The sequence below is a fragment of the Caloenas nicobarica genome, chromosome 6 (assembly GCF_036013445.1).
Source record: "Caloenas nicobarica isolate bCalNic1 chromosome 6, bCalNic1.hap1, whole genome shotgun sequence".
Taxonomy (NCBI): Eukaryota; Metazoa; Chordata; class Aves; order Columbiformes; family Columbidae; genus Caloenas; species Caloenas nicobarica.
This window is the reverse complement of record NC_088250.1, coordinates 27,862,398-27,888,821: the sequence shown is the minus strand read 5'-3', so window position 1 is coordinate 27,888,821 and position 26,424 is coordinate 27,862,398. Positions and strand designations below refer to the sequence as shown.

The following is a 26,424-nucleotide window of genomic DNA, read 5'->3' as shown; positions in this document are numbered from 1 at the left end:
TGTACTTTCTAAATCACAATTGCTTTGAGTATAGAAAGAAGCTTGATTTGTTTTTCCTTTCCCTTTGCAAATTAGAGGATGGAAAGCCTACGGTTAGCTTGTCATTTCTTAAAAGATCCTGTGGAGAAAAGCAGTTTTTGAATGTCAGAGTTCATATCTCAGAGGGACAGCCGAGTGCAGCTGTAATTATAACAAGACCATTGAAAATTAATGAACAATCACATAGGAAAACAAGAGAAAAGACCTGTCACATTGTCTGTCCAACACACTTGTTAATGAGTGCTTGTTCCTAACAATATGTTTGCTAATGTCTTGTCCAACCTCATTTCAAACATGTCAATTAATTACATTTCCAACACTTCTTGGAAAGACAGTTTTATGCTATGCTACTTTTAATAAGTTTTTCCTAGTAATCCTTCATTGTTTCTCCATTACTAGATTTTGATACTTTTGGCTTTGCAGGTACCCACGCAACATCTTTCCTGGTGTTACAGGTACACAGCTTGGACAGCACAGTAGCATTAACCACTCTGCCCCTCTAATGTTCAGCTGTTGTACTTCCTGAGCAGCACTGTAACCACCATTGTGAGCATGGATTTTATTGCAGTTTCTCAAAATTATGTTAATAACTCTTAGTGAGGAGGAGCTTGTGACTGCTCATCTGGAATTTCAGCAACCATTTTGTTCCACATTCTCTTGGTTTTGCATCTCACTTAGAGTATCAGCAACATGTTTCGATTTTTAGTAGATTTTTTCTGCTGAAGGCAGGAGTTAAACTTCTCCCAACTTAAGTGAGAGGAAAGTTAGCTCACCCTCAACTGCTTCTGAAAAATCCACTCTGTTCATGTCAGCCCTTTAGAGAACAAAAGAAAAAGCAGAAACTCTGGCTGATAAGAATCACTACTTTCAGATGTACAAGATGTGTGTTATGAAGTCATTTAATTATATTGTGTTGGAAGCAATATATTGTACAGTACTGCAGAGTTTTGTGCTACATTCTTGACTATGATTACAACCACAGAGGCAAGTTTTACAAGCAATAAATTTGTAATATTTCTTGTGATTTCAATCTAACTTTTGTGTATCACGCATTGCAGCAGTTTCATTGAGCTCCAATTAAAAGGATCCACAAGCAGCATCCTGAACTCAATAAGAAACACAGAATTACAGATCTATGAACAAACTCTTTCTGTCCACCATCACATAAATTATGAGTGTGTTGTGAGTGAATGTATGATATTCTGAGGGTAAACTGCCCTTACACTTAATGCCATGCAGCGCTGGGACGGTAATTTCTCCCTAACTTGCAGCCAGGTCTTGGAACAGACCTCTTTAAATAGTCTCCAGATGGTTGTTGTTACTTGTCTGTCATCTGAATGCCTCCATAATGACAATCCATTAAACCATCCAAGTGTCTTTGCACAGATAGTCCATTTAGGGGTTTTATACACCTATTAGCGTTCTGTTGAAGTAATCTGTGCATTATTTGTAGCTCAACGAAAGCCAATTCAATTAATTGCAGTGGCCACAAATCTATGGCCCTTATTATGCCAGTGTGTCAGGTAATGACGGGAAAGTTGATGGTCTGCAGGAACTCGGACCAGATAATCTGCTAAAACCATCTAAATACTTAAATGCACAGTTTTTAAAATTGGTTTAAAAAAGATCTGGTTCGGCATTACCGACAGTTTCCCTGTTGAAACAGGCTTAACAAAATAGAAATCTCTCATCTAGCTCTTGCCTCTTCCTCTGCAACTGTCCATCAGTTTCTGCAAGTCAGATTGAAATCTTCCTCTCATGGAGTGATTAAAATTTACTTCCTTAACTTTTTCCCTGTCAAGTATCTTCTATCCTCCCTGGACAACCAGGGTCTTTGATAAAGAGAGAATTTACTGGATGTGACTACTAATAACATCATGGAGCATGTGCAGGGCTCAGTCCTGTGAATCCCCGTTAAAGTGTTTGCCGTTTTCTCTAGGTCAGCTTGGCAGATTGGCTGTTCAGGCTGTCCTTGTTATCTTCCCACTGCTATCTCACCAGAACCAGCTGGGAAACAGCCTCCCTGCTAGGCTAATTGTTTCTAATTGGGATGTCCTGCTAATCATGCCAACCCCAATGCCGGTCATGAGTTGGGTTGTTATGGCACAGGGTTGTGCTTAAACCTAGGTTCTGCTTTCTGTTATCTATGAAATCCCTTATTCTGACAGTAAACGCAATGAAGGGGAGGAGAATGGGCTCCCCAGCATGGAAAGGCATCAACATTTACAGTTAACTACAGATGTCGAGTCATATGGTGCTCTGTACCATCATTCAAGCAGAGCATCACTCAACTTGTATGTAGAAAAATCTGAGAACTGAGTAAAATGAGTGATCTGACTTCCAACTGGGCGGTAAGAACATACTCTCAGTTTTACCCTTCTGGCAAGAGTTTGTGGTGAGTTTGTGCAAGCTCATCAGCTGCAGTTCTCCACTACCATTTGCTGCTATAACAGCATGGGCTGTGCTCTCAGGGCTCTGTGGGCTACACTGACCTGTAACAGGTCTTTGTCACAGAGTCACCATTTCAGAGCCCTGGGTCCTGCTGATCCTCTCTCCAATGCAGTGAAGCATTATATTTCAACTGGTTTTGTGTTCCCTGCTTGTTACTAGTTTTGTGCAATTAACTTCCCATTCAAACCTTTTTCACTTAACAGAAGATAAGATCTGGACTGCAGTGCAGCATAACAACACAGGGCTAACCAGAGTCCAAGGAGCTGGTCCAGAGAAGCCGTACACCATGCCCTTTAACTACAACAGCAGTCTGGAGCAGCTCGAAGCCATGATAAACAGTGCAGAGTACTGTGAACAGGAGACAGTCTACCACTGCAAAAAGTCACGTCTCTTGAACACTCCAAGTAAGTGCATGATCCCAAATCTTTCTTTTTTAACTCTTATTGATCATACAGCATACACAGGCCACACTGTGACTGAGAAGGTAAAAAAACCAAACCAAACCAAAAAAAACCCTCACACCAACAAAAAGAACCCAACAACAAATAGTAGCACTAAAGAATAGAGTGAAAAGCCTTTTTCTTTCTTGGATACCACTGTGCAGTGCCTGTTTTCTCATGCAAGAGGGTCAGAGCTTTGCAGAGGAGTTTTCACTCTTAAGTTCATGCATACAAATACTCTGATAGCTTCTACAATGGAAAGTACTACTTAGAAACCACAAAAGCAGTATGTAGCTGATGGTAAATGGATATGTTTATGCATTTACTGTTTTAAGTGTATACTAAAGATAGAAAGCATCCAGATTGCTCTAGAATCTTATGATGTTTCTGGAGAGGAGGGATGTACTCTTTTCTGAGTCTCATAGCCCTGAATATGATGTTTAAGGTGGTCAGTAGTACCATTTATGGGGCAAAACTAATTTTCCCCTCATGATAGAAGGAATAAGGTTTTCATTCTGATTTAATTTAGCAGCAACAAGAAAGCAAAGGGTCTGATCAGTTTGTGTCTCTCTGCAGTACCAAATCTTCAGTAGCTACTTGGGCTGGCTGCCTTCCACTTGACTCTCTCTTGGAGTCGGGATTTTGCATTTGCTTATCCAGAGATATGAATGACATTAAGGGCAGGCTTCTGAATGTCTTCGAAGTCTTGTCTGTTTACTCGTAGTGTCTGTATCATCCTTGGTTATTATCAACTCTTACATTTGTTAGTGGATTAGAAAAAAAATCCCACTGAAAGCCTTAAGGGGAGCTGGCTGTGCAAGTTCCTATTGTGTTAAAAATACGAGATGTATAAAAAACCTGCCTAGTTCCAGGAAAGTTACTATAACACTGATTGTTTATGGATCCAGTAATCAGATGTCTTACAGCCAATTTATTTTTAAAACCTGTGCACTATGTCTTTTGCTATCATCAGAATTTACCAGCCAAAAACTGCTTGAATTGCTAATCATTTTTCAAAGAATTAATATTAGCATCCATGTAAGAACACAAAGGGAAAACAAAATGCAAGCATAACTGCTCATAAAGAGGGGGAACTAATGTCTTACAGATACTTTCAGTGTTGTTGTCTCCTGTTTCCTGCATCACAACTGACATATTAAAAAATATATTCCCACACTGATTATTTCTGAATTTTTTTTTTTTTTTTTTTAGGATGAAGGCCACAATATTAGAGCAGGTCTGCGTGTATTTACTTTTACACATTTCTGAGAGGTACTTGGTCATGTATTTGCTGAAAAGTAAACTATAAGTGCATTTTGAAATATCTCTTATGTGTTGTGCCTCTTGTCTAGGGACAATTCATAGAGATCAAAACCCATTTCTCCTTTAAAAGAAAAAAAAAAAGTAGTGGTAATCTTGTGTAAATTGACAGTGTATAACCTATCCTGCTTCAGGGTTAAAGCTATCTGCCAAATGGCAGACTGGCTAAGATGATTCCTGACAGGCAGCTGCTTCTCTCCACTTGTCCAGGACCAAAGCTGTGACTCTGACTCCTCAAGGAAGAGGACACAGGGCCAGTGTCCAGCAGCCCAGCTTACGCTCTTGCAGCTGCTGCAGTGCCACGGCGGTCCTGACAGCTGACCGCACAAGAACTGTAGGACTCGTAACTCTTTAGTACAGGTCCAGCTGATAAATCAGAAAAAAAATTTAATCCAGTGCTGTTCATGTGGCAGACACCATAATTTTGTCTTCCTTATTTCTTCTTTTTGTATGCTTTTTAATTACACTTTCAATTTTTCGTTCTGAACTTTCTCAGTAGCCTCAGGCTGTAAGTTTGGCAAGATGTGGAACATGCTCAAAAATAAATTGTTTGAGTTCTTGAAATGATAAGATATGGGAAACAATTTGTTCTTAGCTGAATATTAAGTGTTCTTAAACGATAGAAAGGCATTTTTTTCCCCAAAGCTTTAAGTAGCTGCATTAATTGATATTCATTTTGAGGTGAACTGCTGCTATATTATAGAAGAGCCTAGAGACCCAGTGGTGCTGAACACTGTAGGTGTCTTGAAGATTTCGAAGATTTAAAGAATTTCCATGCCTATACTTGAAGATGAGCTACAAGTGCAGATAACTGTAGGGCATTTTGCTGGGCTCACTGCAGAAGATTCTCACCTGTGTTTATGCCCAGAAGTGACTGGAGGGACTTCAATTTAGGGTCAGAGGAACAGAACAAAAATCAAAACTCTTGGGTTTTGTTTCTTGATTTGGCCTAGGCTTCTGGATGCCTGAACCACTATGTCCTCTATCTGTGTTGTCAGGGTATCATAATGTGTAATTACAGTTAATGAACCACACTTAAGGTCTTCCTTCAGAAGTCAGTATATGATGCACATGTATTGATGACAATGCTGCATTCGTAGGCCAGCAGGAAACGTTACATGACCTAATCCAACGGGCTGAATATCACCACTCAGTAACACTCTGGGCTGAGCCCCAGCAGTGAATGCTGGATGGAAAGGCATCTCCCAGAGTTGTATCTGATCTTGACAGAACTATAAAAGTTCCCCTTCCTGCACAGCATCTAATCAATTTCTGAGCTTCCTCTCATTTTGGGCTTTGCTCTCTTTTTTCCAAGGAAATGGAATGCATGGTTAGGATATCTCAGTTGGTAGCACTAAAACCCAAAATCCTGTCTTCAGGATGTAAACACGTTGTCACGTTCCACAGAGTAGCAATAAAAAGAATTATTTATCCTTTTGTGTTTGGAATGTTACTATTCAGCAAAGATGAATGTTGTTACATAGCAATTTTGTTTTTCACAGCTTTGATGCGGTGGAAAAAAAAAAAAGAAAAAAAATCACGTGTCTGGGCAAAGGGACAAGCATGACATTCTGGGCTGCCTCAGAAAGAAACTGAGGGAGGCTCCTGGCTTGCATAAAACTGTTCCAGTTTATATCAAGGATTTGTCTTTCTTTCTACTACCTCTTACCCTGAAGACATAGGCACATCCCCAGCAGGTGTGATTCAGCGTATTCTCCCCATTGAGTTACTTGGATTTACATCTGCAATGTGTCAGACGTGCAATCTGGCAGTTGGCAAAGGAGTTACTCATCTCCCCCTCCTGCTGTCTGGAACAGCCTTATCAGTTCTCACTGTCATACTATGGCTTATCTGGAAGCATGTCTTTGAAACTAAAATTAAATACCCCTGAACTGCATTTTTGTATATCTCTGCCATCAGAGAGGTTTTCAGGAGGTTTGTGAACATCAGAATGGATGTCTGTTTATCAAAGGAATAGCTGGCTTTCTCATGATGCTGGCAAATGAAACTTATAATTTATGACCAGTAATTGCAAGTCTCTTGTGACTTCTCCATGCCTGCTGGAGAGACACCCACAAAACCAGAGCAAACCTGACAGTTGACGTAATTAAGAAAGTCATCCACACTTTTAGCAAAAAATTGCAGACTTTACCACCACCTCATCCTTAGAAGCACAGACCAAGACAAGGTAGCAGGAGAGAAGGTGGGCGAGCAGGAAGCTTGGGCTACCTCTAAATGTGCTGCCTGTATTCTGGGAATCCAAAAATAAATTTAGGCCCCTGGGGCTCTGATTTCCTTTTTTTTGTGGGGTTTTTCGGGTAATACCTCGGAGAAGGGGATGCGTACAAGGATAGGTGCATATGTGCACATGCACATTTAGTTAAACTGTTAACATACAAGATGTTTGAAGGTACGAAAACACTTTATTAACTGAACAAACCCTCAGCTCTGGCTGAATTTGCTCAGTTTTCTAGAAGCAGTGGGTGTACTGAAAGGCTTAACATTTGGGAAGCTGCCTCACATCCACCATATCAAGGACTTAACATCAGCGGCAGGATAGCTTGCTTTATAGTACTTGCCTGACAGTCTGTCAAGTCCATAGTATGTTTGTGTAGGCGGAGACTGAGAAAAGATCAATCCTAGAGCAAAATCAAAGAAATAGGAATGTCTTTAGGTGGTTTTCTTCCCAGCTTCTTCCTTATTTTTCTCTTTCCAGTAGAATTCCTACACCCTGTCACCTCAAGCTTTGATTTCAAACATCCATCATAGACACTACTTCCCTGAACATTCTGCCTGTCCCTCTTAAGATCTGTAATGTCTCAGTATTATACAGCTTGCACTCAGGTTTCCACCTCCTCTTCTCCCCTCTGCCTCCCAGCTAGACCTGTATCTTGGTGTTGAGCTGCACCATGTACTGTCTGCAGGTCTGTGACCCCTTATACCAGACAGCTGTTTGCCTTCACCTGGGTACCACTGCATTTGCCTTTTGTACCACTGGGAGGAAATATTTAGTGCTACCTCACAGCGGGGAGCATACCCCAATTTCTGAGTTTAGACTTTAGTTCAGACTTAAGTCTGCTGCTGAGACAGTTCAGTGGTGTTTTATCTATGCCCTGTGTGTTGCTAGAGCTCTTCATCTGTGCGGGCTCCCTCTTTAGCTCCAGATGAGATCTCCAGTGATGTCAGAGCATCAGATGGTAAGAAATGTCTGCAGGGTCCTGCCTCCAATAGTGGCTGCTGGAGAGATTGAGTTTAGGGTGAGTACACAGGTCCGAATGTCTTCAGTACATCCCTCAATATGTTCCCATCACCCACAGTTGCTTTATTAAGGGCATTAGAGTTTATGCCATTGCCAATCTCTTTTAGTAGCCGCTATGGATCTGGTGTTCATAAATTTGTCTAATCGCTTTTTGAACATTATTATATTGTCTGCCTCTGCAGCCTCCTAGGAAAGCAAGTTCCAGGAATTCCCTACTTGCTGTGTACAGAACTATTTATTTTAATGTGTTTTAAACTAATGTTTTACTCAGCGCACCTAGTTCTGGTGTTGCCAGATGCAGTGAATCACGGTTCTGCACTCATCCAGTGCTTTTATAGTCTTTTGATTGCTCTTCTCGGACATTCTCTAGATCTAGTATTTTTTTCACCAGAAGCGACACACAGTGTTCTGAAGTGTGGTTTGCACCCAGGTTTCATATAATGGGAACACTATTTTTTAGAGCAGATAAATCTTAATGGACAAAGGAGTGTGAAACCTGGGTTCTTAGTATTTTTTTTTTTAATGTAAACGTACCAGGAAGTGATATAAAATGACCCATAACAAGCAGTCATTTACCATTGGGCTTTTGCTCACTATTATTTTATGCCTTTCGAATATAATTTCCGCTTTATCATTCCAGGTACTTTAAATTGTTATTGCATTACCAGGAGACTGTCATTGTACAAAATAACATAGAACAGGGCAATCTGCCCTCAAAAAAGTGGCTCATATTGAAGGGAGTGGTTGATAGGTGGCAGGTGTAGATTGTATGTTGTAATTATTTTGGGGTAATTAGGATCCCCTTCTTGAGAATGATTGACTTGCCATCTGTGTTTCCATCACCATACCTTGTCTCTCCTCTCCAAAGTGGCAGTGCTGACGGCTTCTCACAGCACAATTTTAGATAACTTGTACTATATTTAAAGACTTTTGAATAGAGTTTGCCACAGTGATGCAACATGCACACTTATTTGTAGGGAGAGATTTAGAGGCCATTTTTAAAGATGCTTTATTTTTAGTAGTGTGTAGCTGATTAACATGCAGGTGGTCTAAGCAGAATTAAAAAACTGTTGTGTGGGCGAGGTAACTTGGCATCCAGCATGTATGCACCTTTGAGTAATGGAAATATCATTATCCCAATTTCTGACCCTTTACTTTGTTCCACATATACAATCCCTCCTGACTGACAGCGAGGTAAAGTATGCTGTAGCTGCCAAGGAAGGAATGGCAGCTGCTTGCATTACTTCTCCTCTAGTCCTGTTGTGCTTCTCTGAGATCACAATGCAGCCAGGAGGCCAAGCCATGGGAAAGACATGGGGAGAAATCCTTGCTCAGTCATACACTGGATGGCTTCTAACCCAGTGGGAGGAAAGCAGGATCCCTCCTTGAACCCCGCTGCAGAAGCAGACAGGTTTAATGTTATCTAGCTCACTTCTGGAGTGACACCAGAAGGGCATGAGTCTCTTGGGATTACTCCTGTGGACAATAAAGCACCATTATATGTGTTTCCTTTAGAAACAGAATGTCAGGTGAATTTAAAAATTCTTCTCAAGGTGGGGACTGATAGAGGAGTGAGGAAGGAGCTTGTATGTGTAACTCCTGTTTGCTTCTGTGGAACATGTCCTTCACACTTCTACTGGCACTAGATATTTCCATTGGATTTTCTGGGGGTGTATTTTTGCTTGGTTGGTTTTTTTCTCCCATGATTTATTTATTTTTTTTAAGCCTAAGGAGTAATTCTGGAATTACGGTTGTACTTTCTTTCTCTTTTTTTTTTTTAAGAGACCTTTTACATTTTACCTAGAAAACAGATTTGTCAGTCAGTCCAAACTGAACAGATCTACTGTGTTTTACTGATGTGGGAATTACCTTTTCCAGTATACAGGGACCTTGTACCAGAGGTGTTAACGAAGACATATATAGGACAGGTAAATGAAATGTAAACCTAAACAACAGATTTTGTGCCTGGAACATGGAAATAATTGCATGAACTCTTATTGGTAGTCCTGTAAGGAAGTCAGTGCTATGTACTGATGCTGTGTTTGCTTAACCACTGTAACCCCTTAGGTTGGGACTTTTGTTCCCGAAAATCATCTGGTTTGGAGTAGAGTCGATGATATCTTTTGCTCGACTTGTGAAATCTATGGGATGTTATAAGGGCTTATAGCTCAGTAATGAAGAATCCTTGAATTAATGGAATTCTGCAGTTCAAATAAGAGTTTGGAAATGGATAGTTTTATGAGACATGCACATGTGCCAGAACCAAACATGTCCTAATGATACCTCTGACTTGAGAGACGCAGTCATATAAGCTATGCATACACGTAATTCAAAGAAGGAAAGAATTACACAATTTTTTCCGGCTATCCCAGCCAGCATTCTCTTAATCATGAGCAGTGATAATCTTCTTTAATTTGCAGAACTCAGCATATTGTTAACAATAAATAAATAATGGCAATTAGAAACAAACAGCTAATCCATGGCTTGTTATATTAATGGGTCATTAGCTATGACAGCAACCTGTCCACCATTCAAGAAAGCAAGCAGTACTGCTGCCTGAGCAGAAAAGTGTGCCTTCTCCCTCATTACAGCAACAGCAGGGAGTCTGCTCTCATCACACTTCCATTTGTCTGATTCTTTCAGCTGTCCTACTTTGAACATCTTGGTCTCCATAAGACTCAAACTGTCTTACGTACATTAAGCTAATTTCTTTGTCAAATTTGGGCCAGTGCGGAGAGTGATGTTTTCTGGTTTTGGAGAACAGAAGATGTAAATCATGGTGATGAAGGTGTTCTCAGCTGACCTCTTCTACCAAGACACCACATAAGTGAAGCAATAGTAATTTACATTTCTATTCACGTTATCTTTGAGAATAGCAAAGCATTTGGGGCTGTAATCTCTCTAGTTTTATGTGTGGTTTGGGTTCATTTGACTTCTGGTTTAGATCTGGGGAAAAAGGCACGTGCAAAGCAAGGCACTTGCTGCAATTGAGATGGGATAGAGCAAGTGAATGGGACAGACCCCCATGTACTTTGATTTTTGCTTTAATTGGTCTGACCTGTCCAAGAAGGCAGAGGTGGTAAGAAGCTGTACACAAAATGAACAATAGCATAATATAATTACATAGTGTAATCAGGAGGAGAGAAAATGTAAGCTGATGGAAAAAGGAGTCAAGTTTTTACTATGCATAGATTGGGTTAGACTCAGATTCATTGCTTGTAAATTATAAGTCCAAGAATTTTACCTGCATTACAGTGTGAAGATAGCCTATGGGAAATGTATTTTCTATTTTTGAAAGTGTGAAGGCAGAGATGGGAAAAGAAACAATGAGGATCAGCTGAAGGCTGTATTTTCAGATTACTTTGTGCTTAGTGTTCAAAATGTAGCAGAACAAGAGCTTTCCCTAAGAGTATTTAGTTCAATGTTTTGCTTATCTGATCCATTTGATGTTAAGGGAAGCATAACAGTATCTCTTCTAACTGTCTGTTACTCTCTTTTGTAAAAAAATAAATTTTAAAAAAGGAGCGTAAGCATACTTGGAGGAAACATCTCCAGACCTTTGGGGAAAAAAAGTTGTGTACTTCTTCCCCTCCCAAGAAGTTTCTAAAACCAACTGAGATTTACCTCTCCCCACAACAGATTGATTTGGGGAAGATCAGATCTGGCTGATACTTGCCAAGTAGCTATAAAGATGTGGTGACGTGAAATAAAATAACCCTTTTAAAACTTTCTTTAAAGAAGGGTGAGGGGGGGGTGTTTTGTTTTTTTGTTTGGTTGTTTTTTTCATATCTGCTGGGCTAGAAAGATTGAAAACAAAAATGAAAAAGCTTTTGAGCCTGAATTTGTTCCAAGCCCCTTTGATAGCAGGAAGGCTCAGGCTTTAATGGAGACTGGTTTAGCCAAGGAGTATGTTCCTGCCCGAGCTGTCCAGGACTCAAAGCATCATCAAGACCCTTCTTCCTTTGCTCTCAAGATCAGAATTCAAAAGTCGCAGAAGAAAACTGGTTAACACAGATGCGGTCATTCAGCAAGGAAGGCTTGATTCTGTGAGTTTTTATGTACCTACCAAATAACAGGTGAGGCAGTGATGTATTAAGAAGAGGTGTAATGGAATGTTTGGTATAATCAACCAGGTAAGGAGAGAAAGCTGTGATTCTGCAGATTTGCAGACCAGGAGTAGTATCACCAGTCTCAAGCATCAATCAAAGCACGCAGACTTCTTCCTCTTCATCTCCCAGGTAGTGTCTGTATTTTGCTTTCTACAGTGGTTGATTGTAAAGGGAGACGTGTGAGAACCTCAAGACTATTGCCTTTATTAGATACTTAGATGCCATATGGACGGCCATGACTTCATTGTTCATAGATGTTCTGAGGAAAGATAAGATCACCTGAGAATGAGTGCAATGCATTCAGAAAGTGTTGGCTTAGCCATCACAGCTTGAATCTATGTATGGGTCTGCATGCAGCCAGATGCAGCAGATAAGGATTCATAATCTGGTCTTCAAAGTCTGTTTCCAGTAATGTCGATTCAATGCTCGAATTCATCCCACCATTGATAGATGGTTGTTCTTACCCATGCTAATTAGACAGAAATCATTACAATTATTCTACCTGTTGCCTGGCCATACCTGTGACTGTAGTATATGGTTTAGTCGTATGAAAAGAATCTTGTCTTTCTTTGTAAAGGGCAAGAGGAGACTCTGTAATTAAGAAACAGCACCCTTGTTTTTGGAAATGCCCCCTATTAGAGCTGTTGAAATCAGGCCTGCATTTCTAGGATGGAATCCATGTGGTCTTACTGTAGCTACCATAAGGTTATGTGTTCATCCAATGGTAGCTGCCCATGTCCTTCTAGGCAGAGAGATACACAACTGAAGGTGAAACTTTCAACTTACTGCAGGTATCTTTCTAAACAGGAACTGATCAAAGTGATTAAACATTTTATGTTCTCATCCTTCTGCCTAGTGAACAGCATTTCTCCCAGCTATACAGTTTTGTTTATTTATCTGTGCTACTGAATTCTTCGCAGTTTAGAACATAATTTATTTGTTTATTTTTGTTAAAACAATAGTTCAGTGAATCATGGAGTACTAAATGATGCTTTCTTTCCCCTACTTTTTTTGCTTTAGTGTTGAGCTTTTGTATGGGTTGTCTGAGATCTACTGGGGATTGAAAATGCATTGCAACCTTTTCTTAGGCTGGATACTAGGAGGATATCTCAGTTTTCTGCTTAGGCAGTACATAAAAGCTGTAGGAACATATTTCTCAGTCAAATGTACTTGAAATTGGCCTGTGGGTTCATGAGTTTTTATAGTTGAACAACAGACACATGTGCACAAACATTCATGTAGCTTGTTCCAATATGTCTCATTTCTTTAGAAAACCATGTTGATATATAAAACATATATATGAAATATATGTAATATCTAGAGCCCACTAGAATCAATAAGCTTTAGAGAGTACTATACAGTTTCTTCTGACTGTCTAGTGCTAGGAGGAAAAGATAACTTGAAATTTAAAATAAAATGCAGATGCATGTTTTTTCTCACCATGCCAGATACACAAATGTCTGTCTCCTTCTCAGCACAGGAACAAAATCTTAAACAAAATAGGCATCCTTAACTCAGCTGAACTTCATCAGCATTCATCAGTCTTCATAGATCTTTGGACACATGCTACTGTGCTAGATTCAGTGCTTTTCTGCTTCATATGCTGTGTGTTTCTTTATCCACGATGCTTAGTTCTGTGTCCCCCTTTCCCTGTCTTTGATTTGCCAAAAAAAGTTTAAAATGACATGTCTAATTTACAACTGGCAGTGATTCCAATATATTAACATTAATAGTGCATGAAAAGTGCTCCCAGTAGCTTAGTCTGCAATCAGTAGCCATTTTCTATTCTTCTTTCTGTTCAGACTGTCTCATTCACTGTGATCAAAATGTTGGCAGTGGCACTTGTTGATAGAAAAGATGATAATGATTCCTCACTGTTCTTTTTCTCAATTTTGTATTACTGAACCTAATACAAGACTGACAGGTTTGATTTACTGATGAGTCCAAGCCTACGATCAGGTGTGTTAAAAAGTGATCAGAGATCTGAAAAGTGGTTCTGAAGAAGCAGCAACATCAATTACACGAGATGTTTATTTTAAATACTATATTTTCTTTTAGCTGCTGATTTGAACAATTGGTACAGTCCATAAAATTATCTATTGATATAGACAGAGTGCTCTCCTTTTGGGAAAGTATGTGTTTGAATATTTCTGTAGATATGTGTAGATAGGTTAGGAGGAAGAATAAAGGTTGACTGTAATCAACTCATTGGGCTAGATGGATCACTGTCAGGCCTGGTGCAAGGCAAGTTAGTGTTGGTTACTCTTTTCTCCATTGTGCTAAAGGTTTTCTGCACATTAACGTTTGTTTACCTCCCATTGTTATTGTGGTTTCAAGCTCTCAGATTTTATCCAGATGAAACTATTTTGATGTGTGACAGAAGTTTAAGGGCTGCTGCTCAGACAGAGATCTTTATGACTGAATGCTAACATAACAGAGGCTAAGATTCTAGGACAAATCGTCTTCTCCTGAAATAGGTTATGTTTTAGCTCCCTTTGGCTTTATCTCTGGCTACGAAAAGTCAGTTTGGTCCACTTGTTTTGCCATCTTCATACCTTATCACTGAACCGGGGAAGATCCTCCTGACAATGAGCATTTTTCAGATTCTGTTTTGGGGTCTTGTTTCCCAGAGCGCCCAGGTTCAAAGCAGTGCCACCTTTCTGGGTCACTTCCTTCCCAGTGCACGTTTATGTTCTGGATTCAGACAAAGAGATTGTGTTGCATTTTGTTTACAGCCTCTGTGAGACAGGCTAGGGCCACCAGTCAATCTGCAGAACATTAGAAGTACCTACTTAATAGAGGCAGAATTTTATTGAGTGAATAATTACATCCTATTACTGCTGAAGTAATCACCTTAGATACAACCGATGCCTCCAGAGGGAGGTATGTTCTTTCCAAAATGCCACCCTGGACAATTCATTTTACTTCCGTACAAAGCTCCAGAATGTGTCTGACCATATTGTACTACAGGTTGTCATGTTTTCAGAGGATGAAATTTATGTTCCATGAAATATACCATTGCCAAAATTAATAGGTAAATGAACAAAGTGAAACAGACCGTCAGAACCATTGTAATATTGTAGTTGCTGGGTTGTGGCAGAAAAGCAGCAACTAATGGGTAAACATAATCATCTCATAGTGACAGGAGCTATCAATGTGTAGTACACAACTGTGGTTACACAATGGAAGGCAGTCGACCGTTATGAAATATGATTTAGCAGACAGGCCAGTTGCAGGTAATCTTGCTTAGAACAATACTTTCTTTGGCTAGTTTGTTTTAGCTGACGGAAAATGATAAATGGCAGCTATTTCTTTTCTATCCTGCTGGAATTTCATTTCAATTTCACTTTGATAATTTTCATAATCCTTTTTTTTATATTATTCTGGACCACAACACTGAGACTTTTGTGTTTGCAGAAATGTTCCTGAGGCATGAACAGATTGTTCCTGAATATCTATGCAAACAGGAATTCAGCCAAAGGTCTTCAGACTAAATGTTCACTCTAACACCTTGAAGTCTTTGATACCCTTGTCTTCATTTCTGCTCTAAAACAATGCTCACAATTTTAAGTGAAAACTCAAACAGTATCTAATCAAGATAAACAATTCATAGGCTGAACTGTGTTTGTATGACATGATTAAAAAGCTTTGAATAACTAACATAATTGTAAGATTCTGTTAATGGACAGCTTGAGAGAAGCTACAATATTGAATGATTTAACTAAAAAAAATAAAAAGCTCAAAGATATGCAGGATCAGTTCCGTTGCTTCATTGCTTCAGTATATTTCTGCTGATTTAGGCAAGTAAGATAGTGGATTAACTCCTTAGTTATTGCATCTTTCATTAAATTCCACTTTAGTGTAAAAGAAACGGCAAAACACAGAAAACTAAAAATTCAGACATGTAGAAAAGCTAACGACTACATCTATAGCTTGTTAATGCAGTATTTGCAATCAGAGTAAACACTTAGGCACTGATGGATTGTAAAACCAATACTGTATTTCTGCAGTAGAACAGACAGGTATACCCTGCACAACTGAAGTAGAGGTGGGTGGAGAAGCATCTTTAAGCTTGGTTACTGGAGTGGTGCAATATAAATTAGAATACCATCTCTGGCCATTTTTCAGAGCCAGGAAAGGGACTGATGCAGGAGCTTCTTCAGATTGCTGTGCCACTCAGGAGTTTACCCATGCAGGGGAACTTTGTCAGTGACTGACTAAACTAGATTCAGAGCTGCTTTATTCTGCTAAAGTGGTTCAAAGTAGTTGGAGCACAGAAAAGCCTTGGGTATTCAACAGAAAAAAAAAGAAAAAAGAAGAGTCAACTGAGGTTGAAAATAGAGGGGTGAATCTTGAAATTTTGGACCTCAAAGTCCCGCTTCCCTTTATCAAGAGAATGCTGTCTTACTATTATACCATGCTACTTAATATGAGATATTGCTATGAGAGATGAGTGTAACCCATGACAAAACAGTGAAAACTTGAATGTGCTAAATGCAGAATTAGGTGACTAGTTGAGTGATAATATATTGCCTAACCTAATGAAAAGACATTACCTTTAAATAATGGACCACATCGTAGATTTAATTATCCCAAGGCAAGGTAGTAGGTGCTTCATGCAGACAAGGTCAATTACCTTATCCAGAAGAGCCTGTTTGAAGTGTATTATGAATAATTCACAGACATAGAAATTAGCTTTGAAAAAGTGTCCCAGCTATAATGCGGTGAAAGCATTCCATTTCTTTTTTAATGTGTTTAAGATAACACCCAAAGGACAATTATGGCTGCTTAACTGTAAGACTACTTAAATGACAAGAAATGACAATTCTGTGGTCAAATTCACATTAATGCAATATGCAAAGGGAAGCATCATCGTCATGGCATAACTGTATCAGGACACAAGAAATTGACTTCAAACCTCATCTTGCACTTTTAAATGCTGAACGAAATTTGATTGAAGATTGATTCATTTATTAACCTTCTCAATAGAGAAGACACAGTGGTTGATGTACTAGCTTTGTTTATTTTATTTATTCAAGGCTTTTAGTTCTTTGACTTGCTGGTGCGAAAACAAAGGTTCAGAGCAATTAACTAATTTGTGTGATTTTGGAGGGTCTGACAAACCCAAAGCTGGAACCAGAACCTTTAATTTTCCATCTTTAATCACAAGACCAGTCTTCTGCTGTAAGCATTACATTACGCTTGTTTCAAAGACAGTATTGTTCCAGTCTAGGACTATTTAGTATTAGAGTTAGAATGATAACAATAGCCATGGTAGCAGAATGCATACTCACTTGACATATGGTGACCTTAGGTGTGAATTAGAAATGCAATAAAACTGTAAGTCTGGGGAATAACATGCTCTCTCAGCATATTTCGATTCCACAGGCAAAACAATAACCTTAGCTTTCTCTCTTTGACTTTGCAATAAGTGGTAACGGCCAGGGGAAATCCCTCGAGGGCTGCAGTTTTCTAAGATGCCTGGCAAGAAGATGGCTAATTCATCAGGTACTTCAGTTTAAGTGTTTAAATGTAATAGTGACATTTCATGGCCTTTGAGTTTACCTGCTTTATTTGCTTGAAAGGGAGAGTTCAGCAGAATTTTAGAGGGTGCTATAGAATTGTGTATCTAATGAGGCATACAGCCGGCCTAATCCCGTTTCCATTCATGTCAATGTCAAGAATCCCATTTAGTTCAGCAGGAGCAGGGCTGAGATCCCTGGCACTTTCAAAAGATGGCTTGAATAACGGGGAATAAAAATTTGATACAATGTCTGTTTATGTAACAAGCTGTTAAAATATGTGATGAAGGCGGAAACTGCCACAGAGACAGGAAAGAAAACTTTCTTAAAGCAAACATACTGAAAAATAGAAAGCATGGGAAATGAGATATCGGTATTCTCTATCATCCATCTTTTCTCCAAGGATCGATTCTCAAAAATAAAGCTTAAGAATTCCCTTTCCTTCCCCTTCACACGGTCGTTGGCCTCCACCCGAGTGGTTTCTGGGAGGACTCGATAAATACTAATTTGAGCCTAAGAGACTTCGTAGCTGATGTACTTATTTGCATGCATGAATGTGAACAGATGTTTACATAGTAGTGTTAAGTAGGCCAGCTGTTTAGGAGTCATTTATGTATTTTATTTAAAAGTAAAGCTGTAAGGTTAAAACCTTTACTCACAATGTGGAAGAAAAAAGAAAGCCAAATTCAAATAAATAAATTTATTCCTGTATTAGGGAGTTGCTTTCTTTATGCACATCAGTCTTCTGTATCTCTGAAATTACAGAATCATACTGCTGCATCTTACCTGAATCTCTGGGCATCTGCCCCTTATCTTGACGAGTTGCATGTGAGTGGAAAAAGAATACACAGCACAGCATCAACATTGCCAAATGTCATTTGTCTGAGAGTGAGGGAAGAAAAAAAACCCACAATACTGAGATGAGGGAAGGGGGGGAAAGTTGTCACTTCTCTTTACAAGAGGTTGCATGTTGCTGATTGTTTCTGCAATCTGTTCTGAAATGACGCATACATCAGGGTAATGTTTGCCGTTGTATTTGTTCTGCTCTTCAGATGAGAGAAAAGCATAATCCTTAGGAGTTTATTACAACCATAAATGTGTAACTAATATTTATTAATTCCTTAATGTAAATCTGAGTAGAAAAGCTTACATTACAAGGGTGTACATGTGCATGCAGGCATATATACAGACAGAAGAGGCTGGAGGGAGGGGCTCTCGTATATTTTGTGAAGTAGTTTGTCCCTCAGGGCTTCCTATTTTTTTCAATCTGCGACTGGCGTTAAAATAAGCAGCTTGGGTCTGATCTTGTCCATGACTTCATTTCCTCTGACCCCTGTGCCCCTGGGGCTCTGTGTCATGAAAAGACAGCAGGCAAATGATGTAGATAGTAAAATGGGAGTACTTGAGCCCAGTTATTTTTTGCATAGCTGTTGGAGAACTCTAAAGACATGTATTAATGTATACTTTGACAAAACCCTACACCGGTCTTAGACTTCCCTGACTCAGTTGTATTGTTTCCACCCAAGCATCACTATATGAGACAGATGCTTACATCTCTCCAAACCAGCAGCAGACAGGATTTGTGGTAGGTTATACTTGTCTTGAGGAAGTTACATTCAGTTATGGAGCCTTACTGTTGGAAGGAAAGATGATGATGTGTGTGATCATCTTCCGGGATTTTGATTCACAGCCTTGATACAGCCCTCAAGACAGGTTTATCTTTCATCAGCTGTGATGAAAGACCTATGGTAGAAAGTTACATTATGTGTAAAACCTTGATTCTTTCTTCATGAAGCTTGTAGGCTGACTGAATGGCTTCTATAATGGGTCTTCTTCTCACCATTAAATACAGAAGGCACATAGATGTAGCCATCTCAGTTAAGTGCTGAAAATTAGATGAAATTAACACAAGATTAATTACTGTGAAAATAAGGACTGTGGCCCTGTTGACTGTATATTCCATGGGAAGAAAGAAAATGAAAAAGAATATGTGATATGCTCATTGCAGCCTATGTGATCCTGACGAGTGATGTAACAGCTGGAGTTCTCTCAAGGGTCAAGAGCTGTGCTCCACTACTGCCAAGAAATCAATGAATGAGGCCAGGTTGTCTCCTGCTGGCTTGGGATAACATGCCCTGATCTTGCCGAGGGCAGGAAGTGCTATCTCCAAAAACTCTGAAAACTGCTAAGCTTTGTGACTGACCCTTTGGTACTGGGCATTTGCTGATATGTTTCCCAGAGCCACTGAGGTGCCCAGGCTCACTCTGGGGGCGTAGGGGGTTATGGGGATGTATGTGTTTGTTGTGGTGGGAGAAGGAGTCTGTGTCTCCACGTGGTTCTGTTCAGCATTTGGAAAAAGAGGAAGGACTGATGGTTTCTTGTGGTTGCATGGTTGTCATTCTTCTGCAGCCTCTGCCCATTCCAGTACTCACGGCAGTGGTAAAGCTACGGCTGAGTTCTTCCTTCTGCTCCAGGAGCAGAAAACTGTCTTTTGAGCTGAATAATAGTCTCTGTTAGTGACAGCAGGGCTACGGAGCATAGCTGAGCAGTTCATATTCTATCCAGTACAGTCTGTGCATGAATGTATATACACACCCATGTATATATCCTTCTGTTTGCTACAGTTGTATAGAGAGATATAGAGGAACCTGAGACCAATTAAATAGCAAAAACTAAATATAAGATCTATTTGAAAGATGTAAACTTATTGCTAACAGGGTGAGGAAAAAAGAGCTGCAAATTGATTAAGCTGTTCCGCAGAGAAGACAGATGGTTGTCATCCTGACCTTTAAAACTGGTGAGGATATATCAATAGGAGCATCTTCTGAGTACAATATTCTCTGAATTTTTTCATTTATGTTCTCTTGTTTTTCTCCTTACACATTGGCTTGGAGCCAGTTCATTTCATGGTCTTGCTTATATGTATGTTCTGCTACAGCTGCATTTTTCCAAAGTGCCCAATTTCGCAGCACTCCAGCCTTCCTTAGGATGACAAATGATGTCCCTACTGCTCTGACCAACAGAACTGTAATTGCAGCCTGAGACGGGGCCAGCTGAAACAAGGCTGTGCTGCAGTTTGGATATATGCTTAAGTTGAAACTTGATGGAATTTGTTTATTGTAGTGAAGTTTCTGATTCCAGCACTTAGGGCATTAACTGCTGACATTAATTGTAACATTGAGGAAAGCAGAATTTCTCACCAGCTGAAAGCCATGTCAAATCAGCAGTTATTTATTTACCATTGCTCTGTAATATGTTGTAACACATTGGACTATAAAGAAGTTTAATGTGTTGCTATATTGTTTGTAGCCTTTCAGAGATACTGGGATGTAGTTCAGTGAGTGTTTGTTTGGGTTTTTTGTTTGTTTGTGGGTTTTTTGTTTAGTTGGTTGGGTTTTTGTTTGTTTGTGGGGGTTTTGTTTGTTTGTTTGTTTTATGAAGCACTTAAAACTAGACTTTGTCCACTGTTGTGCTGCCTATCCAGATGAGTGTTGTCATGATCACAGTGAGTACAACTGAGTGTTGTCTTTTGCCAACTAACACATTTTGGGAGCAAAAAGTAAATGCTGTGAGATTTAAATTCAGCAGGGATGTGATAGAAGAGTAGGAGGGGAAGCTAAGAGCATGGTTTTTACAGTGCTTGTCCAAGCTGCCTTTTTGGCTAATAATTACTATAAGACTCAGCAATGTGTTTGGATTATTCTCTAAACTCTTTTCTGGGTGTAGGTTTCATCTTTTGGTTATTTACAGTGCTTGTCTTTTAGAATACAGCAAGTGTATTGCATGCTCTGCACAGAGACTCTTTCAGCTGTTTAGCATAGATTTAAATATACTGCTTTTTTCTCCTTAAAAAAAACCAACTAACCAAACAAACAAAAAAACCAAACCAAACAAAAAACAACAAAAAACCCAGCCTCTGACTTTTCTATAAAGCTGAATGGAGGGAATTACACTGGATTTCCCTCTTACTGAAGATGCTTATTTGCCCAGTTAATTTTAAAGGCAACTTGAGATGTTCCCGTCTCATTTTCTGAAAGATTCTTTCCAAAACAGAAGCACCATCCCAATAATTATCAGTTTTAAGAAAATCCCCTCATTTATTTAATTAGGCATTGCAGCTTCAAAGTGATTAACAATATGTTATTACCTCTTCTAATTTATGTTCTATTAAGGCTGTTTTTCTATTTTTATTCCAGTTCAGAAATTCAGCATATTAACTGATGATATTTTCTGATTTCTTTGAGATCTATCTAAGCCATGAAATTCAGTAGTTATTATCATCCACTTACAGGAACCAGTTAGAGGTTACGCTTCAAAAAGGCACTCTGTGGAAATGACATTGTCAATTGCTTTCTGATCAGATTCACTCCAAGTAAATAGATGTTATTCCCTAACTGTCAGCCATGCTGTATTAACCTGGAAGCTGAAAGACAAGGTGTGTTCTCATTGCTCTATGAATCAATATTGCTAAAAAAGATTCTGTGTACCCAAATCTAGATTTTATTCTTTCTAGAAGCTGCCATGACAACTACAATGGGAACAAAATTAATCTGTCTTTTGTGGACGGTTGTCAAATCAGAAGATTTTAGTCACTAGTGACTGTATTGGTGCCGTGTGACCAGGAGGGGGAAAAAAAGTAATAATATGGATACTTTTCTCATTAGTAATGCTGGTAGTTAAAACTGCATATACAGGAAACAGTTCTGTTGAGTAAGGTAATTCCATTTTTACTCAGACACTTTTCAAAATAAAGTGGGGGGAGAAGAACCATTATTAGCGTATGTAGTTTCTCCCAAAGGACGAAGCAAAGATTGCTTTCCACAGCATGTTTTTCTGTAACTTATCCAGTCTCCTATTAAAAGTCAAAAATGTCCCCATTTTATTTTCTTTTCCTAGTCTATCAAATTGCATTTTGCTGTGAGCGTATTCCAGCACACCTTCTATGGGTTCCTGCAAGCATTGGACTAAACCTTGTATTATTTCCACTCACCTTTATTCCAATTGACTCGTGTACATAAACTTGAGCAACCTGTTCTCAATTATGCGCTGGCTTCCAATCTACCATTAGGCCAGGCTGTAGACCTGGATTTTGTGGACTTTCTTGATGAAGGGCTCAGGTTGATGTGTAGCTGCAAGTGCATGAGACTGGGAGTTGTGCAGAGTTGGGGGCTTTGCGGTACAGCTCCACGGTTGCACCACGTTGAGTGCATGGAATGCAAAGTGCTGCAGGTCGGGTCCCTCTGTTTCTCTTTATCCATGCCCTATCCCAAGAACTTGACCTCTCACTATGGATCTTCCAAGAATAAATGAATCAAATATATAAATAATTTTCCTTTTTTGCCCCCTTTAGAAACAGATATTTCGGACCTTTATTTCAGTCACTGCATAGTTGCAGATGGTGCTTTAACCTGTCACAGTGGCAGCCACGAAGTTTGTGTATGGAATTCTTACAACCCAAATCTGTTTCAGAACAGCTTGCAGCATGGGGCTGGCTGGACTAGAAGGTCTCAAAAGGTCCCTTCCAGCCTCGACCATTCTGTCTTCCCACGAACACTCTGATGCTCAGTGAGTGCAATTCAGCACAGCTACCCTGATTTCACTGGAACCAGGTGCATTTATACCAGTTCCTGAATCTGGCCTTTTTTGTCCCTGGAAAATAGTAGTGAATGAGTGAGCTGCAAAGTGTCTCTTCCTGGCAGTCTTTCCTGGGACAGTTGCTCATAATGTAGGTTTTATAGCTCTGTAAAAGTTGTCGCCTCACTTCAACATTTTCATGAATAATAGTTGAATACTAAGTTTTCTCGTGGTGAAATGATTGGGGTTTGGTATGATGCACCATTCACAATTTTTGACGCTTCAGCTGTTCTACTCTGTCCTCTGCAATTTATTTTTAGTTTCTGAAATTACTTTCCTCTAGGTAAACTTAAATAGCATGTAAGAATAAAAACTGCTGTGATAAACCACTTATCTCACTTTACAGTAGCTTATAAGGTGCATTAGTTCAGGAGTTTCTCCTTACCCTGTAGCCCTTTCACATCCATTTTAAAATAGAGGTCTGAAGAACCTCATGTGATCTGTCTAAACTTACAAACTCATCTTTTCCATGCTTTCTCCAGCCCATGTAGTATGTGGTGACTTAAAACCAGACCACCTCAACCTGTGAGGTCCTAAGACAACGTGGGTAAGACTTTAGTAGGATGTTGAGGAACGGGGATGTGTTACTAGCTGCATACAGGTTGGTTATGAATGTCACTCCTGTTGTCTTCCTCAAGCCCCAGGGAGCCACTGAAGAGCATTGATCTGCTGCAGATACAGAGATCCTCAAGTCTTAAACACATATGATACTTCAGTGCCCCATGATGTTTTCACAAGAACTGGAATGACATGATCTGGTTTATCTTCTGTTTATTAATCTATTAATTCAGTACTTGCTACTACTTACTCTCACTAACTATTTGTATATTTATGCCGAGGAGCTGATTAAGAACAAAAGATCATTGTCCTGGGCAATGCATTGAGCCACCACAGGAAATGACTTTCCAGTAGAAATGGGTGAAATGGTACTGGTGAAAGAGGATAAGAATGACACATAGGAACTGAATGAGCAGTGTGAGAGCAACAAATGATGGCATCCTCTTATTGCCATTATTCTTATTGGCTACACCTATGACATAGCAGATGTCTGGACCTTTTTTCCTGAGCGAGACTGGCTCCTCTGGCACAGGCAGGGTCATGCTGAAGCCCACTGTGGCTTATCTGTGGTAGTTGTTCACTTGCAATTGAACGCAGGACACTTATGGGTTTCCAGTCCCAGCACAGAGTAAGGATGTGGCAGGACATGCATCAGTGTCATAGGCCTATCTGTTAAAGCAATGCAGGGCTTGTTTATCTGAATTTACCTGGAGGAACAGAGAAAATGGAAAAGCAAAAGGGGAATGATGAAAAGGAAAAGGAGTTGAAAGCAAGAAGGACAGGTTCAAAGTGAGACTGAGCTGGAATGCAGGAGATAAAGAAAATAAGATTTTTTGTTTGTTTCAACAGGGTAGAATATCTAGTCTATCTACGGCAAAACTCCTGAGGATTCAAAGCTGCTATTTTCTCTGTTTTATCATTTGTCCCTGAAAGCTGTAATCTTCTCCACATTTTTGTTTTTGGCTTAGGTTGTTTTTGCTTTTTCTTCCTAACCTGCATGGCTTCAGCTGTTCCCATAGTTTCTGTTGCTGGCTGGAGTCCCACTTGCATCTTTCAGGAAACTTGTCACTTGGCCAGAAATTTATTGAGAAAACAACTCAGCCTGAGCTGGCAGAGGAGAATGCAAGTACTCATAATATTTTCATCCTTCTTTGGCCTTCAGCAGAGACGTTCACAAGGCATAAAATTTTAGTTTTGGATATAGACTCATTCTTCCCCAGCATATAAAAGTGTTTGAGTCTGAAATCCTTACACCCATCTTTAAATCTGTCTCTCAAAGGGTTGATGAGGATTTTGCTTTTACTGAAGCGCTGTTAGTGTGTGATGGCACAACTCTGTCATTACATCTCAGCAGTTCTGCTCATTAGCCTTCTGTTAAATCTAGAAGCAGCAAAGGTCTGTGTTTATTTAGCTTCTTTCTGCCCATTCTCCTCTGTGAGAATATCTTAACAACTCCAGGAAGCACAGAACACCGTGATAACAGCTGCTCCAGAGGGACATGCAGTTTCTCTGCTTAAGAGAAAAAGATGTAGACAAATGCTGCTGCATGTTTTTTTCTTCTTTTTTAAGCAATTACTTCAGCCTGTGACTCTGTATGAAAGCAGTACACGTTGACAGCAAAGCTGAATAACAAGAAGGAAAATGTCATCAAAGTACTGCCTTTCTTTCCCCTTTTCCTAACCACACTTTAAAAAAAAAAAAATTAAAATGAGGGACAGACTTTGTGACTAAGTAACATTTGCCCAGGGAGTAAGTCCACTGGCATCAGCAGAACTACTTCACTTTTGGATAGCTGGTCTGAATAAGGGTTACAGGATCTGACCAGAAATTAAAACAAAATTCATTGTGAATGTTACTAAAACTGGCCAGCACCATTGCTACTCAGTCCAGAATGGCATCTGTCTTGCTGTGGTGGGTGACCAGCTCTGATTTCCAAAGCAGTTGTGTTTGTCATCTATGAAAAATAGGGTAGTGGTATGTGGATTACGGTTTTAAGAAAGGAAAAGGACAATAAGACTGAATTGCAGAATTGCATGGGGAAGGTTTTGACTAAAAGGGAGGAAGTGTTAGATGGTCGTTATGGCTTTACTGAGAAGAGAAGAGCCAGGCATAGAGGTGTGTGTCCACATGGAAGCAGAGTAGCATGGTACAAAAAAGACATGGTAGCTCACTCGGTGAATAATGCACAAAGGAACCACGTCATTGGGGATTCTCTTTTTTCGCCATGGTCCATGTTATGTACATTCCTTTTTTCCCAGATAACCTGATCTTAAGTTAAAGACAGGGTTTTGTTTGTGAAGCGCAGAGATCCTGCCATATCAAAGGGCAGATGTTGCTTCCCTCTCTCTGGGCCAGAGCCTCGAGACACCCTCACTGCGGCTGTAAAGCAAAGAGCAACTTTTTTCACTATTAAATTTCAGCATCCACTTCAAATAATGGGTGGCAGCACATGCTGGTTAATGCAGCATAGCCTGAATTTACCCCACTTTGTGTTATTAGTGTATTCTCCCGGAGGCGTGAGCTGTCATTCAAACCAATACAGATTCCTAGTCATTAACACCATTAACCTTTTCGCTGAACAAAAACCTTTAAAAATATATTACTTTTGTCTTATCCACTAAATATGGAATATTTCTCCAATTTGTCCATACAGTTGTCTAGAATCATTATAAACACTTTTTCACTGATTTATCAAAAGTGTATTTTTTCCTGTTGAAAATGCCAAAGGGGAAGAATTTGGTTTTACTTCAATTTAATTTTTAAAATTCTGGTGAAACAGGCTAGAAAAATGTTGCAATGGAAAAAATAAAGCATGGGAAACCAAAACTTTGGTAACTCTTACAAAAAATATTGAGTCACAGTTTTCCCTCGTTCTCGCTCTCTTACCCCTCTCTCAATTTTTTTAAGAGACTTTTAAAAATGGATTAGCTGAGAACACAATTTGTACTGTGGATTAGCCTCTGGATTCAGTTATTCAGGTTGAAATTGCCTTATAAGCATGTGTGTGTATATATACAGGTACATATTAAAAAGTCTGCTAACTTCTTGTTTCACATAATGTTCAGTGTATCAGGTGAGCCATTTGCAGGATT

General features: G+C 39.5%; 1 protein-coding gene across 1 annotated transcript in view; it reads left to right on the top strand.

Moving 5' to 3' along the window:
• Nucleotides 1–26,424, top strand: part of CNTNAP5 (contactin associated protein family member 5) — a 274,435-nt gene that overhangs the window by 191,292 nt on the left and 56,719 nt on the right. Inside the window, exon 13 of the mRNA XM_065637507.1 lies at nucleotides 2,694–2,894. Within this exon, the coding sequence (XP_065493579.1) occupies nucleotides 2,694–2,894 (201 nt within the window). The remainder of the gene's footprint in view (nucleotides 1–2,693; nucleotides 2,895–26,424) is intronic.